Here is a 14,892-nt window from a genome sequence, read left to right on the forward strand (position 1 = left end):
GTATGATCCACTATATACACAGTAACACTGTTAATCTTGTACAGGTAATTTATTAACATACTACTCCTGACTAATGTGTATAGCACATATCCCTCACATGCAAATGAATACTGGCCCAGATAGATGTTTTGTGCTGTACTGCAGGGTCTGACAGTACAGCAGAGATTGGTTTACACCTAGTGGGAGTAGGTTGTTATTAGGTATAATAGAAAACTGGCAGTGGTTTGTAAAGTACTGTCTGAATACCTCTGAATTGGAAAAATAAAGACAAATGGCATGTATAAAATTATTGGCACCCCAAATACTTCTAGGAGCCATTTCTTTACTAGTAAATGAGCCCACTTCAGCCTGGTGTAGATGGCTGAGAGCTTGGGTCTGAAGGTGTTTTCCCCACCCAGTTCCCTGATGTTAAAGATGGTCTCAGCGCTACCGCTGGTAAAGATGGTCTCCGTGCTACAACTAAAAAGAACTGAAGGGCCAATGAGCTTTCAGCCTTCCGTTATGTACTCAGGGTGTGTAGACCCGGGAATACATCACGGCCAAAACAACCAATGTGATCGGGCTGCTCATCCTTCTGGTTCCAATAGCCAAACATCATCTTTGTGTTCCTGTTTTAGCACAACTTTTTTCTCTATTGTGGGATTATCATTTTTTATTTGATCTGTTTTTTTTTTAAAGCAAATTACTTAAAAATCAATAGTGATTTGAATTGATGATGAAGAGGATGCAATATTGTGCAAATCTTGTTGCCCTCTAGTGTTGATGTAAAGACTCAGTTACCTGGGGGTCAGTTACCTGGGGGTCAGTTACCTGAGGGTCAGTTACCTGAGGGTCAGTTACCTGAGGGTCAGTTACCTGAGGGTCAGTTACCTGGGGATTTATACCAGAGTAATAAGGTTATTCAGATCTTACCCTACAAGGTCTGGGGGCCTGCTGTTTTTTTGTTCTAGTTTATCATTAATTGCATCCACCTGTTGTCTCAGGTCTCAATAAGCCTTTGTCTCCTTTGACCGACTTAAGGAAACATTTGGTCTTCTGATTTTCCTCAGATACCTACAGGAATATGAATTCCATGAAGGATGAGTTGAATCCTAAAGGGAAGGGGTGCGGGAGTTTCCTGATGTAACCAACTCCCCTGGGGTTGTCTGTGATAGAACCAACTGACAGTTAATGAAAACAGGAAAGACACTAAACTGTCAGAAATGTTTTAAAAACTAAATGAATGACACTACTACTCTGGGTGTTGTTTGATCCATTAACAGAGGTCAGCATCTAAGCTTTGGTTTACAGTGATTCTCACAGATGTATTTACAGTCAGGGCATCAGTGCAACTAAAAGCACTAACAAGTAAAATAAATCCTTTATTCCATTAAAGATTCAGCAAACTCAATATAAAACAACATTCAATATTGAACATTTCAACAGCTAGGTATCCTCTACATTCAATAAAAGTTATTTTGTGCTACAACCAACAAGCTGAATCCTACAGTATATTGTGAACTGCAGGTCACTGAGCCCTCTTGTACCACCTGGGCTTTGATTATCAGCTTACTGTCAATAAATCTTGCAGAAATCATCTGTCATCATTATCAAAAATCTCTGAGAGCAGGAAGAACTCTCGTGGGTGGCCTCCAGGCGCACTCTCCCCAAATTCCAAATTAACTTGTTGTAGGACTTCTTCAAACTGGGGAAGAACTGTATTATACAGGTAATCAATGATCTCTGAAAAGAAAAATCATGAAATTAGTAAATGATTAAATGTAAATCAGTAAATGTAAAGACAAGCCTCTCTTCCTAAGAGTATTCTAAATTTACTTTTAATTGTTGACACATACAGTGCAGTTATGGCAGATGTGCCTACACTTCACTCTTGAATGTAAAGTACCTGATCATTGTGAATCACATTCAACTAGTTACTTTTCTTATGAAAATGAACATTTCATACCTCAACAATATGTTAAATACCCAGTGATAAAAGAATGTATGAAAAGGGCTTCTACCTACCACAGAAGGACATGCTCTGCCAAAAAGGAACTTTGGACAATCGTAGTTTGTGATAGTGGTTCTGTGCACATGAAGGAGTAACATCCCTTCCAAGAAAGAAAGAAATGTTGGCATTGCACTGCAATCCTACAAAACCTGAAACTGATGTAAGCGTTTGTGTTCTAGAACAGGGTGTGACCACACCCCGGCAACCAGCACTGACTGACAGCCATCATCGATGGTGACGACACCATGATGTCTCAATGACTACTTCATTAGAACTTGATGTGCTGAATAATACAGCTGAAGTTGGAAAATAGTTAACACAACATACAAAGAAACATTTGAACTTGAGCAAGTAAAATGGGAAATAATGTTAGTCACTTAGTTACATTTGGTAAAGTAACATGTACATGAAGGGAATGTTCATTCACATACAACATTTGGTAAAGTAACATGTACATGAAGGGAATGTTCATTCACATACAACATTTGGTAAAGTAACATGTACATGAAGGGAATGTTCATTCACATACAATGTGCTGCAAATTAAGCTGTCTTAATTTTCCGAAAAATTGTTTTAATCCAAGTATTGATACACTTGGAGTCATGATCCCGACTTTGAACACCTTTGCTCTAAAATGTCACAAAAGTGATGAGTAATATAAATACTTAAAAACTGTGTTTAATAACGTCCTCTTACCCAACTGTGTTAGCAATGACTTCCCAGTCAATTTCTGCAGTATCTTCAACCTGTAATGTGTTCAACCTGAAAGTTCAAAAGTACATGCATTCAACATTCCAAAAAAAATTGACCATGCAACTGAACATGCATGTATTAAAATACATGCCTTTATTATAATATAAAGATACACATGCATATATGATATAAAAGTATTTAATATAAAAATATACATGTATTTATTACAAAGAAACATTTATTGAATTAAATTAATAAACTTACGCTTTAATCAAATTCACTTTAAGCTGAAACGATTTTGCACTGTTGTAGACTGATTGTGTATTTGCCATTTTACGGTTTAGATAACCCATCCTAGAAAAACAGGAGAAAAGTCTAAGCTTCTGAAATTGAAATGTTTCTTAATCTGAATAGTTGTGTGGACAATACAAATGAGGGCTCTTTTCAGACATGGGACACTGCTCCGGTCTCCACCTTCGGGAAAGGGTGTATAAAAAAGGAGCTGTTTCGAACTACAGAGGCGTCATTAAGACCAGGAGGCTGAATCCTGACAGCGGTATATTGGGATAAAGGGTTTTGGAAAAGAGGGTTTTGGAAAATCCTTTTATTACCATTTATTTCTACACTGGTCCCGGTGGCGTGTCTTCACGCTGCGGGCCACCTCTGTCCAGGGGATGTGCATGTACATCTTGTTTTTCCTGATGAGTACTGGTCCACCGCCAGGCTCTGCCTCAACTTCCAGGTGGTTCCGTACAGCGTCCAATAGTCTCTTCATTTCTGGCTCACTCCAGGCACCAAGGCTGGCATCTGAAAAACCTCACACCAAACCCTCCAATGAGTCAAGTGTGATTGTCAGGAAAGGATTTCAACAGTCATTATATTAACAGTCATGTGAAGGACAACCCCTATAACACATTTTGACAATCTTCAGTTTTGCAAGAGTGTTAACTTTTTTTAACGAACCTTGCAAGAAACCTAGAGAGGGGCTAGATTTTGAGGGGTAGCCACTCCTCTTTTGGCTGTCCCGGGTGAAGATTTTAAAAGTTGACAATTTGCGCCACATTAGTGTTTTTGCATGTTCAGATGACAGTAAGTGTAGATGGGCTGTGTCCTGAATGTCCAAAGAATCCAAGTCAGTTGCAAAACCTAGTGTACGAGGACAATTGTACAGAACATTCCTTGGATCCGAAACTTCTTCAACCATGTCATGTTCAAGGGCTTTCTTCAATGCACGACCTGCTTCAGTGAGTTTTGACTTGGCCATTCCATAACCCTCCATTTCTTAATTTTGATTGTGTGTTTTGGATCATTGTCCTGTTGCAAGATCCATGTTCAGCTCAGCTTTTTGACAGATGGCCTCACATTCTCAAGAATTCTCCGGTACAATATGGAATTCATCGTTGACATAATGTCGGTGAAGCCCATGAAGCAGCCCAAAACCATAATATCACCCCCTCCACGCGTTACGGTTGCTATGAGGCTCATCTGTCCAAAGGCATTGTTTCATTTTCATTAAACATGGTGTTTGGCATTGCAGCCAGACAACTCTACCATTGACTCATCTGTCCAGAGAACATTGTTCCAGTAGTGTTAGTCTTTACCCATGTGTTGGTCTTTATCCAGGTGTTGTTCCAGTAGTGTTGGTCTTTACCCAGGTGTTGTCTGGCAAACATCAGTCTTGTCTTGATATTCTTTTGAGAGCAAATGCTTCTTGCTTCCTGATGTCCTATGTAGGACAAGTTTGTGCACTCACAGTTGGCTCATGCACTTTTTTGATTGTGGCAAGAGAGGCCATTACGTTACCCTGGGGTTCTTAGAGACTACTATGATCATACTTCAGTTAGCTCTTCATCTGGTGGGTTGATTTACAGGTTTCTGGAATTCTCTCCATTTATAGATCCACTGGACCGTAGAATTATGTAAAATGGTCAAATCATTATGTAAAATCGTTATGTAAAATGGTCAAACCCTCCCAGACACATGACCATGAATTATCTTTCTTCTGAGGCCCTTGAATAGGTCTATTGATCTTGGCATGATGTGTTACCACCAAATCAGACCAAATGTCTAATATTTATGGATGGCTGGACCCTTCCATGTTACTCTCAAATTAGTTTGTAATCATTTGCACCTATTTAGTGCAATGTTAGCCATTTTATGTGATAGTAAAAAAAAGTTTTTATTGTAACTGCATCAATGGTATCAAAGTAAAATAAAATTAAAAAAAAGGGGTTATATATATCAATGAATGTGGATGTAATTTAGCTCAAATAACCAAGTTAGAAAAATCTAATTAAAAGACAACTTTCCAAGGGGTCTACTTACTATTTTACAACCGTAAATTTAATTCCCAATTTCTTAATGACTTACACATCTGAGAAAAACGTTTCCTAAGGGGCGTTTCACTTCGCCCAGTTAACTCGGATATCTTCACCCAGTTGTTTCCGTAAACATTCTGCAGTTTTTTCAAAGCCTTAAGGTCATCTTCGTTAAACCATCGTCTAGGAATTTGGATTACAAAAACAAAGAAATCAAGGTTTGCAATATGATAGCAAACTTATATTAAGTATTTAATATAAGTTGTCAGTACTTGTTCTGCAATAAATCAGACACACTGGTCTTTTAGCAAAAACTCCTCTACCTTTCCACACTTTATCTAATTAGGCATAGAAATGCCTGAAAAATATATATTATTTTAAATGGGGCAATAGAAGCAGTATTGTTCTTTAAAGAAACTTTCCATTTTCTTACCTGCCCAGGTAGTTGCTGGCATCAAACATTTTCCTCCCACCACGAAAATAGATGTTACACCAAGGCCTTGCAAGGCCGTCAGCTGGAACAACAAGTTATGGAGAAGTGAGATTAGTACAGGGAATTTCTCTACTTGAAAATAATAGAAATATCTCAACATAGACAATGCTAGAAAAAAAAAGGAATGTGATATATATTTATATATAACTAGAACGTTAATATATTAACTATATATCATAAATCTAACCTTTAATTGAGTTGAAAATTGTTAAAGGCAACAAACATCCAGGCTTTATTATTTTATTCAAAATATGATATTTTGAGAGAAAAATCAAGCGGACAAACCACAATGATCTTTCTTCACAATCTTTTTTTGTTCATATTTACCTACCGTGCCAATAAGTCTGGAGGGTACTCTACATACCAGGATTAATCAAATTGAAGGAATATTTCATGAATTTTGGATAAAACTGTTTATCTACTGTACATTTTCAGTCAGATGAGGTTGTAGATAGCATTATGTCTCTGCTTGCATTATGAATAAAGTTGATATCTAGAGTTTGCACAATTGCCAACTAGCAGTAGAGCAGTGACTGGAAGTATTTGCTAGGGGTTCCTAGTAATTTTGCAAATGCTAAAGCACAATCACATAAAACTTCCTCTAACGCCCTTTCAAATGGACAGAAACACAAATGGTATCTAGTATCCGCTGATTTACATGACTCTGCGGATGGATATAAATTAATTCTCTCTATATAACCTGGCTAGAAGACACTATACCGATTATTTTAGGGAATTCATGCAGATGCTTCAACTTCTGGATAGTTTTGAAATCATCTTTGAAGCGCTTTGTATGGAAGAGCTTTGTGGCGCTGTCAATCCCAGTGAGAGCTAGGAAGTTGTCAATGTTTCTGCTGAGCTGTTTGTTCTCCTGGGCACTGAATCGTCCGGTTCGCAGGGGAATGCCTGTAATGACAGAAGATTCCAGAGGCTTGACCCAATGCTCCACACTAACATTTTCCCATAGTAGCACTCTGGCTATACCTAGTGCCATCACTGGTTCCCATAACATGGGTCAACCTAAGGTTTCAGACTAATGTACATATTTCCATAGCAACACTGATGTCACTAACTTTTACAGTTTGACTAACGTTAAAACGAAGGTCTAAGGTGACTTGGATAGTATAGTTCTACTAATGAGGTGATACACTTTGTAATAAGATTGGATTTAGATAGTATTGCTTTACTAATTAGGTGACAGATTGAGATGGCATAGATTTACTAATGACATAATACACTTCTAAGGTATAGCTTTAATAATGAAGAAATAGACTACTGAGATGTGTCTACATCCGTGCAGAAATGTGATTTCACTTCATCTTTCAATTCACAATTAGGCTTTTGTCATAATATTTTACCTATAACATTTGGTCATAATATTTCACCTATAAAAATGGTTTTAGAATGTTATGAATTGTATTTTGTTCAACATCCAATAACTTAATGAACTAATACAATTGGAGAAAATGTAAAGACTATCAGAAGACTAAACATAACACCAACTGCACCGAACAACAAATCATTCCATCACCCACGCAGCAAGTTTAACTTGATCTGGCTACATACACAACATCAGACTGATTGGCACCAAATGATGTCCCTTTCATGTAAATACTCCCTCTGTATCTGCTACTCCAATATTAACGTTCGCTCTGGTTGATATAACACTCTGTCCTCATGTCTATACCTTGCTCTGTCTTACTTTGGTTGACATGTCAGTTCACTGTCATCAATGACTGCAACAAATTGCAAGAGAGCCTTAAGCTTGACAATATTGTCATACCTCACTACCTCACAAAAAATATATAAATACAATCTGCGATCTGAAAACTGCAATTGCACCTATTCTGCTTTGACAATGTTGTCATTTAATTGATTTCACTAAACTAGATGTTTACTGTTCTACTAGCATACATTCTACCATACATGACCCAGAAGACATCTGCAGTTAATGTTTGAAGTTAATGGTTCAAATATTTGTTTTCAAATAAATTGAGTGCCTGAGATATTCCGATTTAAACTTTATGGCCCGTCCATCAGTTTGCATTTACTTGTAAACTCCTCATACTCTCTTTAGACACTCGCAGTACAATCCCCCCATCCTAGATCCTAGAACTAGCTGGTACTATTCCAGTCAGTACTATCCCCACATCCTAAACCACCCTGGACTAGCTGGGACTATTCCAGTCAGTTCTATCCCCACATCCTAAACCACCCTGGACTAGCTGGTACTATTCCAGTCAGTACTATCCCCACATCCTAAACCACCCTGGACTAGCTGGGACTATTCCAGTCAGTTCTATCCCCACATCCTAAACCACCCTGGACTAGCTGGTACTATTCCAGTAAGTACTATCCCCACATCCTAAACCACCCTGGACTAGCTGGGACTATTCCAGTCAGTACTATCCCCACATCCTAAACCACCCTGGACTAGCTGGTACTATTTTGGTCTTGTTCAGTAAGGAAAGGAGAGGAGCCAAGTCTTTAAAAGTCTTGCACATTTTAGATGCAATACTCTACACAGTGCCCCTTTAAATACAGGTTAAATAAAACAAATAAATAAATAGGAAATACATGAGTTATTGAAAAATAATCTTACCTTTTCTTCTGAATTCCTTGAATCGATCAAGATCATTCTTTATCATACAGCGGATGGCGCGAACACTCCTAGACTCAATATCAGGAACTAACTCTTTCAGCTCAGTAAAATACCTAAATTCTTTCTCACTGTAACACAGAGGGAAAAATATTCTAAATAAGGTGAGATCTACTCTTCATCTAAATAAGTTATCACAAAAAGGCAGACATGCCCTAATCTCTGTACAAAAAGAGGTTTCAGATCATTCTGGTAGACAAGGTTTGACCAGCTAATGCTACATAGCATGGTTATGTTCACTAACATCTGTAAGGTAAACCACTCTGTACATGGGCTGGATTCAGTCTTAAAGCTCCTTTGGACTTTTACACTTAAAATGTTTCCTTAAAACCAACCTTAGAGGTTTAACACTCGTCTGACAGGCTCTGCGTTTGGTCCCAGTCTCCTTTGGGCTGGGTCTGTGTTTGGTCCCAGTCTCCTTTGGGCTGGGTCTGTGTTTGGTCCCAGTCTCCTTTGAACTGGTTCTGTGTTTGGTCCTAGTCTCCTTTGGGCTGGTTCTGTGTTTGGTCCCAGTCTCCTTTGGGCTGGTTCCGTGTTTGGTCCCAGTCTCCTTTGGGCTGGGTCCGTGTTTGGTCCCAGTCTCCTTTGGGCTGGGTCCGTGTTTGGTCCCAGTCTCCTTTGGGCTGGGTCCGTGTTTGGTCCCAGTCTCCTTTGGACTGGTTCTGTGTTTGGTCCCAGTCTCCTTTGGGCTGGTTCTGTGTTTGGTCCCAGTCTCCTTTGGGCTGGTTCCGTGTTTGGTTCCAGTCTCCTTTGGGCTGGTCCTACAATGTTGAATCTTTGTCTTAATCATGACTGGATGGGAGCCATCTGTTACTCCAATTGCTCCAGCCTCAAAAGTCCTAGTGTCACCGGAAGATGTTATATCTATGACAGAAATGGAAGGGGCGAGGTCCACTCTTATGTCTGACTCTCTGCAGCGGTTTTTCTTTACACTCCTGTGGTCTCCCACTGCTGCAGACCCCTCATCCAATTTTGCTTCCTGTCTTTTTGATTTAAATATTCTCTCAGTATTTTCTACAATACCTCGAAGCTCAATTTCATCTGGACAAATGTTTAGATGAATCAATCTGAGTTTTTCGTCCTCCCGTTTCCTGTTCTCTTTTGTATGCTTCTCTTCCTCTGTTACCACGTGTTGAGAGCGTAGATCTATGATTTCAGGATCATCTGCTAATCTTAAAACGGTCAGGCAGTTTCCTCCTCCGTTTCTAAGTTCTGTTTGTGTGTTCTTGGGCTGGTTCTTACTCATCGTGGTCTCTTCTGGCTCTCGTTTTTTTGTTGCTTTCCAGCTATCCAGGTTCTTCTCTTTCTTCTTTTGATTTTTAAGTTTCTTGCTCTCTTTCTTCTTCATCCATACCTCTGTCATGATTTGTTCTTTAATGTAAAGAAAGTTCAGTACACATTTTTTCTACCATCAGCTGGTGACCATTCATTTGATCATCCTTAAATAAAGTCGATGAGCAGAGAGCTTTCAAACTCAGGTGAACATATTGGTGACCAGAAAGCACTTTGTGTGGTTTAGCCTGTCAAAACACATTAGAACTTTGTTTATAGTATACATATAAAATACAGTTTAGCAATCTAGAACACAAGTTAAGGCCAGAACAATAATAGGTGATACAATTTAATGAATCCTTTTCATCCTTTGCATATTTAAAAAATATATACTTTTAATGTTTCTTATGCTATCACAAAAAAGTAATGTCTGACTTTCAGAAAAATGCCTTGGTTAACCTCAGACACTTAAATCCTTGTTAATATAAGCAAATTACTCACTAGAGACAACGAGATATTTACACCCTGTTAGGTATATACACATATCTGAAAGAGTTAACATTGTATTCAAGTTTCAAGCTGTCATCGGCATTTCTATTTTAAAAAGACATCGATAGTCCATTATTCTATCAAATATTTTTTTCTTCTCAAGTAACTACTAAATTATACTGAGTAAAGTATTTTTTTCGACACCAGCACTTTATAAATTTTTTTCCTAATTAGGGTGAACAACAAAATTATTTGGTCAATATTTCTATACGTTTAGTTAAACCAATGTCAACACATTCTTTGTTAGAATGTTACCAGTCTAAAGCGCACAAAGTGATGGAAAAAGACATATAATGCGCGAGATGGGTTGTGGAACCAACTGAGCCCAATCTGGGAGGTTTCAGGATCCGGCTCATATTAAGCACTGAGGACGTCTGCAGCTGCCTAGGAAGAAATTAATGTTCCGTCTCCACCTTCAACGATGCGCAACTAAGGACGTGGACAACACACGATCACTGATGTGGAGACGGCTAATTACTACATGTGCTAGGTCATACGAAGCTAGCCACCAAACAAAAGTTCTAGTTAGATAGAAGAGGTACCAATCGTAAAAGAAAAACAAGCAAGCACGTGGATACCCACTTACCTTCTTCAGCAGGTTTTACTGCGGTTGGCATGACAATATTGGTGCGTTACCGCCACCTACTGTATTGGAGTCCGGGACCGCTTCAGAGATAACCTAAATCCTTTCCGCCAAGGAATAAGAACTAATATTTTGACACTGTGTCTGAATCTACCCAACCCAAAATACAATTTATACTTGAATCCTGTTTGCTTTCAAACCTATTCTAAATCTCCCTCTCTCCCTCACAGTGTCCACACTGTATCAACATGTGCATCATCATGTTGGATGCTTCCCTAACAAATGTTAAGTGTTGTTCAAATGACTGTGCCCCCCCTCGCAGTCTAGAAAACACTGACTCCTCCACTTTGCTTCAAGCTGCCCTCCATTCCCAACTACACCTTGTATTCTGACCAGGTGCCTTTGGTTTCCCCAAGCTACATCTGCTGCCATTCCTCATCATCTCAGTCCATACTGTACATCTAGCCTGTGCCCTGCATGGAGTCTGCAACATCCTCCTCCTCACTACCAAGGACCTGTTCTGCCAATGTATCAGTGTGAACACGGAGTATAGTGTGAACACGGAGTATAGTGTGTACACGGAGTATAGTGTGAACACGGAGTATAGTGTGAACACAGAGTATAGTGTGAACACGGAGTATAGTGTGTACACGGAGTATAGTGTGAACACGGAGTATAGTGTGAACACAGAGTATAGTGTGAACACGGAGTATAGTGTGAACACTGAGTATAGTGTGAACACGGAGTATAGTGTGAACATAAGTGAAATATACATGCATGAAACCCTCAGTTTAAATGCATGAAACTCTGAGATGCTGAAACCACATGAAGACGATATCAGCACAGATACAGTTGGAACAACTTCTCTTCAAATCATCACCAGTGACTGGGCTGTGGAAGACAATAGTAGACTGAAGCTTGTTTCGTCCACTGTCTATAATGTAATACATAATATACATTCAATAAAAGGATTTTGGGGAAGAAAGTACTCCCCTAAAAGCTTTTGTCAATCTTTATTTTGGCATCTAGGCTGTAGCCCTCCAGAATACCACACAGCCATACACAAGTATAACCTCCTCTTCAGTTCAGCTGTATGATGCCAAAGTAGGTGGAGTCGGCATCCATGGAGACCCGGGCTAGGGGGCGATCTGGAATCACCAGCTCCAGCTGGTCTTGCTGCTCCAGCTTCATAATGCCTAAGGTGTAGCAGGTGTTGGCTGAGTTAGCTGGGGGCATCTGCTGTACGCAGTGGAGGAGGTCTGTCAATGTCCGGATCCTTCTGGTTCCTCTGCCTGGGGTGCCTGCTGTTCCTCGTCTATGGACGATATGACCCATGATGGAACCAGGGCTCTGGAACAACACCTGGCACACAACGAGATGGATGAAGGCTGTCTGAAATAGAACCTGATTCCAAAACAACTTAGAACCTTAGTACCCTGGCCGCAGGTTCCAGCCAGGTGTTTAAATGAGAACCTCCAAAGGAACACCAATACATCTGTATCTCCTGACTATACCTGGCCAAACAACATGAAGAAGCCACCTCGTTGGACAATGATTTTGTCTCCAGTGGAGGACATGGAGACGGCCCCGCCCCGTTGCACGGCAACAGTCCAGGGAATCACTGTCACATTTCCTGGAAAAAAAGTTAATGGTGGCCTCCCAAATTTCACCCTATTCTTCAGTGGGCCTGGTCAAAAGCACTGCTCTGTGAAGGATTAGGGTGGCATTTGGGGAAATGGTTTGAAGCAATGATTGTGGAAGTGTTTACCTCTGATAAATGGCTGTTTCTCTGTATGGCCTGATAGTTGGAGAAATGGCTGCTGCGATACTGACAAAAAACACAGTTAATGGAGTTGTGAAAACACTGACAAATTCCTATCCTCAAGTACTCTTACCTCAACTACAACCTCCCTGATTCTATCCTCAGTGATTCTTACTTCAACTACAACCTCCCTGATTCTATCCTCAGTGACTCTTACCTCAACCACAACCTCTCTGATCTTATCCTCAGGAACTCTTACCTCTACTACAACCTCCCTGATCCTATCCTCAGTGACTCTTACCTCAACCACAACCTACCTGAGCCTATCCTCAGTGACTCTTACCTCAACCTCAACCTCCCTGAGCCTATCCTCAGTGACTCTTACCTCAACCACAACCTCCCTGATCCTATCCTCAGTGACTCTTACCTGAACCACAACCTCCCTGATCCTATCCTCAGTTACTCTTACCTCAACCACAATTTCCCTGATCCTATCCTCAGTTACTCTTTACTTAACCACAACTTCCCTGACCCTATCCTCAGTGACTCTTACCTCTACAACAACTTGCATTTGATGAACTTGGTGTCTGAACAAGTTTTGGCTCCTCCAATTGCTGCTGTGACTCTAAGGAAGCTGCTCGTTTTGATGTCTGACAGAAATAAAAGACAAAGAATAAAAAAAAGTGTCCTTTCACATGCCATCCTATCAATGTAACACTATGGTTATGACTTGTACAACTTTATCATTGATTACATACATGAATCATATCCTTTTACATACATTTCATACACATGCCACACCAGAATGGTTTAAATCCTACCTAACTTATATTATATAACATAATTAACAGAAGATTGTTGAGGAAACTAAACAGTGTTTAGAAACTGTCTATATACAAAATACAACGTAATCAATTAAAAATGCTGTACATTACTATCATTATCTACAACCCTGTATCCAAAAAAGTTGGAAAGCTGCGTAAAATGCAAATAAAAACAGAATACAGTGATGTACAAATAATGTATCCCTACATTTTATTGAAAACAGTACAAAGACAACATATCAAATGTTAAAACTGAAAAATGTAATAGTTTTTGGAAAAATACATGCCCATTTTCAATTTGTTGCCAACAACACATTTATAAAAAGTTGGGACAAGGGCATGTTTACCACTGTCTTGCGTATCCCCTTAATATCATTTTAGTTTCATAATGCGCCAAATGTTTTCGAATGGATGACAGGTCTGAATTGTAGGCAGGCCTGTTTAGCACCCGGACTCTTTTACTACGGAGCCATGCTGTTGTGATAAGTCCAGAATGTGGTTTGGCACTGTCTTGCTGAAATAAGAAAGGATTTCCCTGAAAAAGGAATGCAGCATATGTTGCTCTAAAACCTGTATATATTGTTCAGCATTAATTCACAGATGTGCAAGTCACCCATGCCATGTGCACTAATGCACCCCCATACCATCATGGATGCTGGCTTTTGAACTGTGCACTGATAACAAGCCAGATGGTCCCTCTCCTCTTTAGTCTGGAGGATGCAGCGTCCATGATTCCCAAAAATAATTTCAAATTTAGATTTGTCAAACCACAGGACAGTTTTCCCTTCTGCCTCAGTCCATCTTCAATGAGCTCTGGCCCAGAAAAGGAAGCAGTGATTCTGGATCTTTTCATCTATGGTTTCTTCTTTGCATGGTGAAGTTTTAACTTGCATTTGTGGATGCAGCAACGTACTGTGTTCACAGACAATGGTTTTCTGAAACGTTCCTGAGCCCATGCAGCGATGTCCACTACTGAATCATGTCTGTTTTCAATCCAGTGCTGTCTGAGGGCCCGAAGATCATGGCCATCCAATATTGGTTTTCGGCCTTGTCCTACGCGTATATAGATTTCTCCAGATTCTATTAATCTTTTAATGATATTATGCAATGTATGATGAGATCCCCAATCTCTTTGACATTTTACGTTGAGAAATGTTATTCTTAAATTGTTGCACTATTTCCCTGCGCAATCTTTTCAGAGTGGTGAACCCCTTCCCATCTTTACTTTAGTGTCCCAACATTTTTGGAAATAGGGTTGTACATGACATACATTACAATCATTATTTACATTCTAATAGTAATTTACATTACAATCATTATTTACATTCTAATAGTAATTTACATTACAATCACTATTTACATTCTAATAGTAATTTACATTGCAATCATGACTTCATGACAATCATTAAATTACACATGCAATTAATTCTAAACGTTGCTCACATTACATACCTGCTGGCTGCCAACCAACACGTCTGTCACACCAGATGGTGACTCCTCAAAATTTGGCTGGTTTGACCAGTGGAAAACTTCTCCTCTGAGTTGATGGACATCATCCTCTAAAACTGTAACTTTGTAGACCAAGAAGATGCTGAGACACACAGCTAATGCTGCTAATAACAGTGAAGCATGGTAAAGCATTGCCAAGCTGAGGGCTTTAAAGATCAAAATGGAGATTTATCACACTGGTAGATTTGAATATCACACTTGTAGGGTGGGGGAACACTATAGCCTAGTTCCCAATGGTGC

The 14,892-nt window shown here is 39.5% G+C and overlaps 1 protein-coding gene across 3 annotated transcripts; it reads right to left on the reverse strand.

Annotated features, from left to right (window-relative positions):
* Positions 1-1,348: 1,348 nt before the first annotated feature.
* Positions 1,349-12,961, reverse strand: LOC105029992 (transcription termination factor 1-like). Of its 3 annotated transcripts, XM_010903611.5 has the most exons (12): positions 12,072-12,961; positions 10,561-11,919; positions 8,489-9,673; positions 8,097-8,224; positions 6,215-6,400; positions 5,435-5,516; positions 5,054-5,184; positions 3,295-3,490; positions 2,948-3,037; positions 2,687-2,752; positions 2,005-2,090; positions 1,349-1,722 (listed from the first exon to the last, which is right to left on the reverse strand). In XM_010903611.5, exons 3-12 carry the CDS (start codon positions 9,514-9,516, stop codon positions 1,574-1,576), a joined length of 2,142 nt encoding a protein of 713 aa, XP_010901913.4. In that variant the 5' UTR covers positions 9,517-9,673; positions 10,561-11,919; positions 12,072-12,961; the 3' UTR covers positions 1,349-1,573. The 3 variants fall into 3 exon arrangements, with proteins under 3 accessions (XP_010901913.4, XP_019901722.3, XP_019901723.3); XM_020046163.3 differs by having other exon boundaries at positions 8,489-11,919; XM_020046164.3 differs by lacking the exon at positions 2,948-3,037 and having other exon boundaries at positions 8,489-11,919.
* Positions 12,962-14,892: the final 1,931 nt, after the last annotated feature.

This window comes from Esox lucius, chromosome 4, assembly GCF_011004845.1.
Source record: "Esox lucius isolate fEsoLuc1 chromosome 4, fEsoLuc1.pri, whole genome shotgun sequence".
Taxonomy (NCBI): domain Eukaryota; kingdom Metazoa; phylum Chordata; class Actinopteri; order Esociformes; family Esocidae; genus Esox; species Esox lucius.

Coding starts and splice junctions, on each gene's coding strand:
- LOC105029992 (XM_010903611.5), bottom strand. CDS start 9,516: ATGACAGAGGTATGGATGAAGAAGAAAGAGAGCAAGAAACTTAAAAAT. Junction 2,091..2,686: donor GTCATTGCTAACACAGTTGG/GTAAGAGGACGT, acceptor CTTTCTTGGAAG/GGATGTTACTCCTTCATGTG. Junction 1,723..2,004: donor GCAGAGCATGTCCTTCTGTG/GTAGGTAGAAGC, acceptor TTTTCTTTTCAG/AGATCATTGATTACCTGTAT.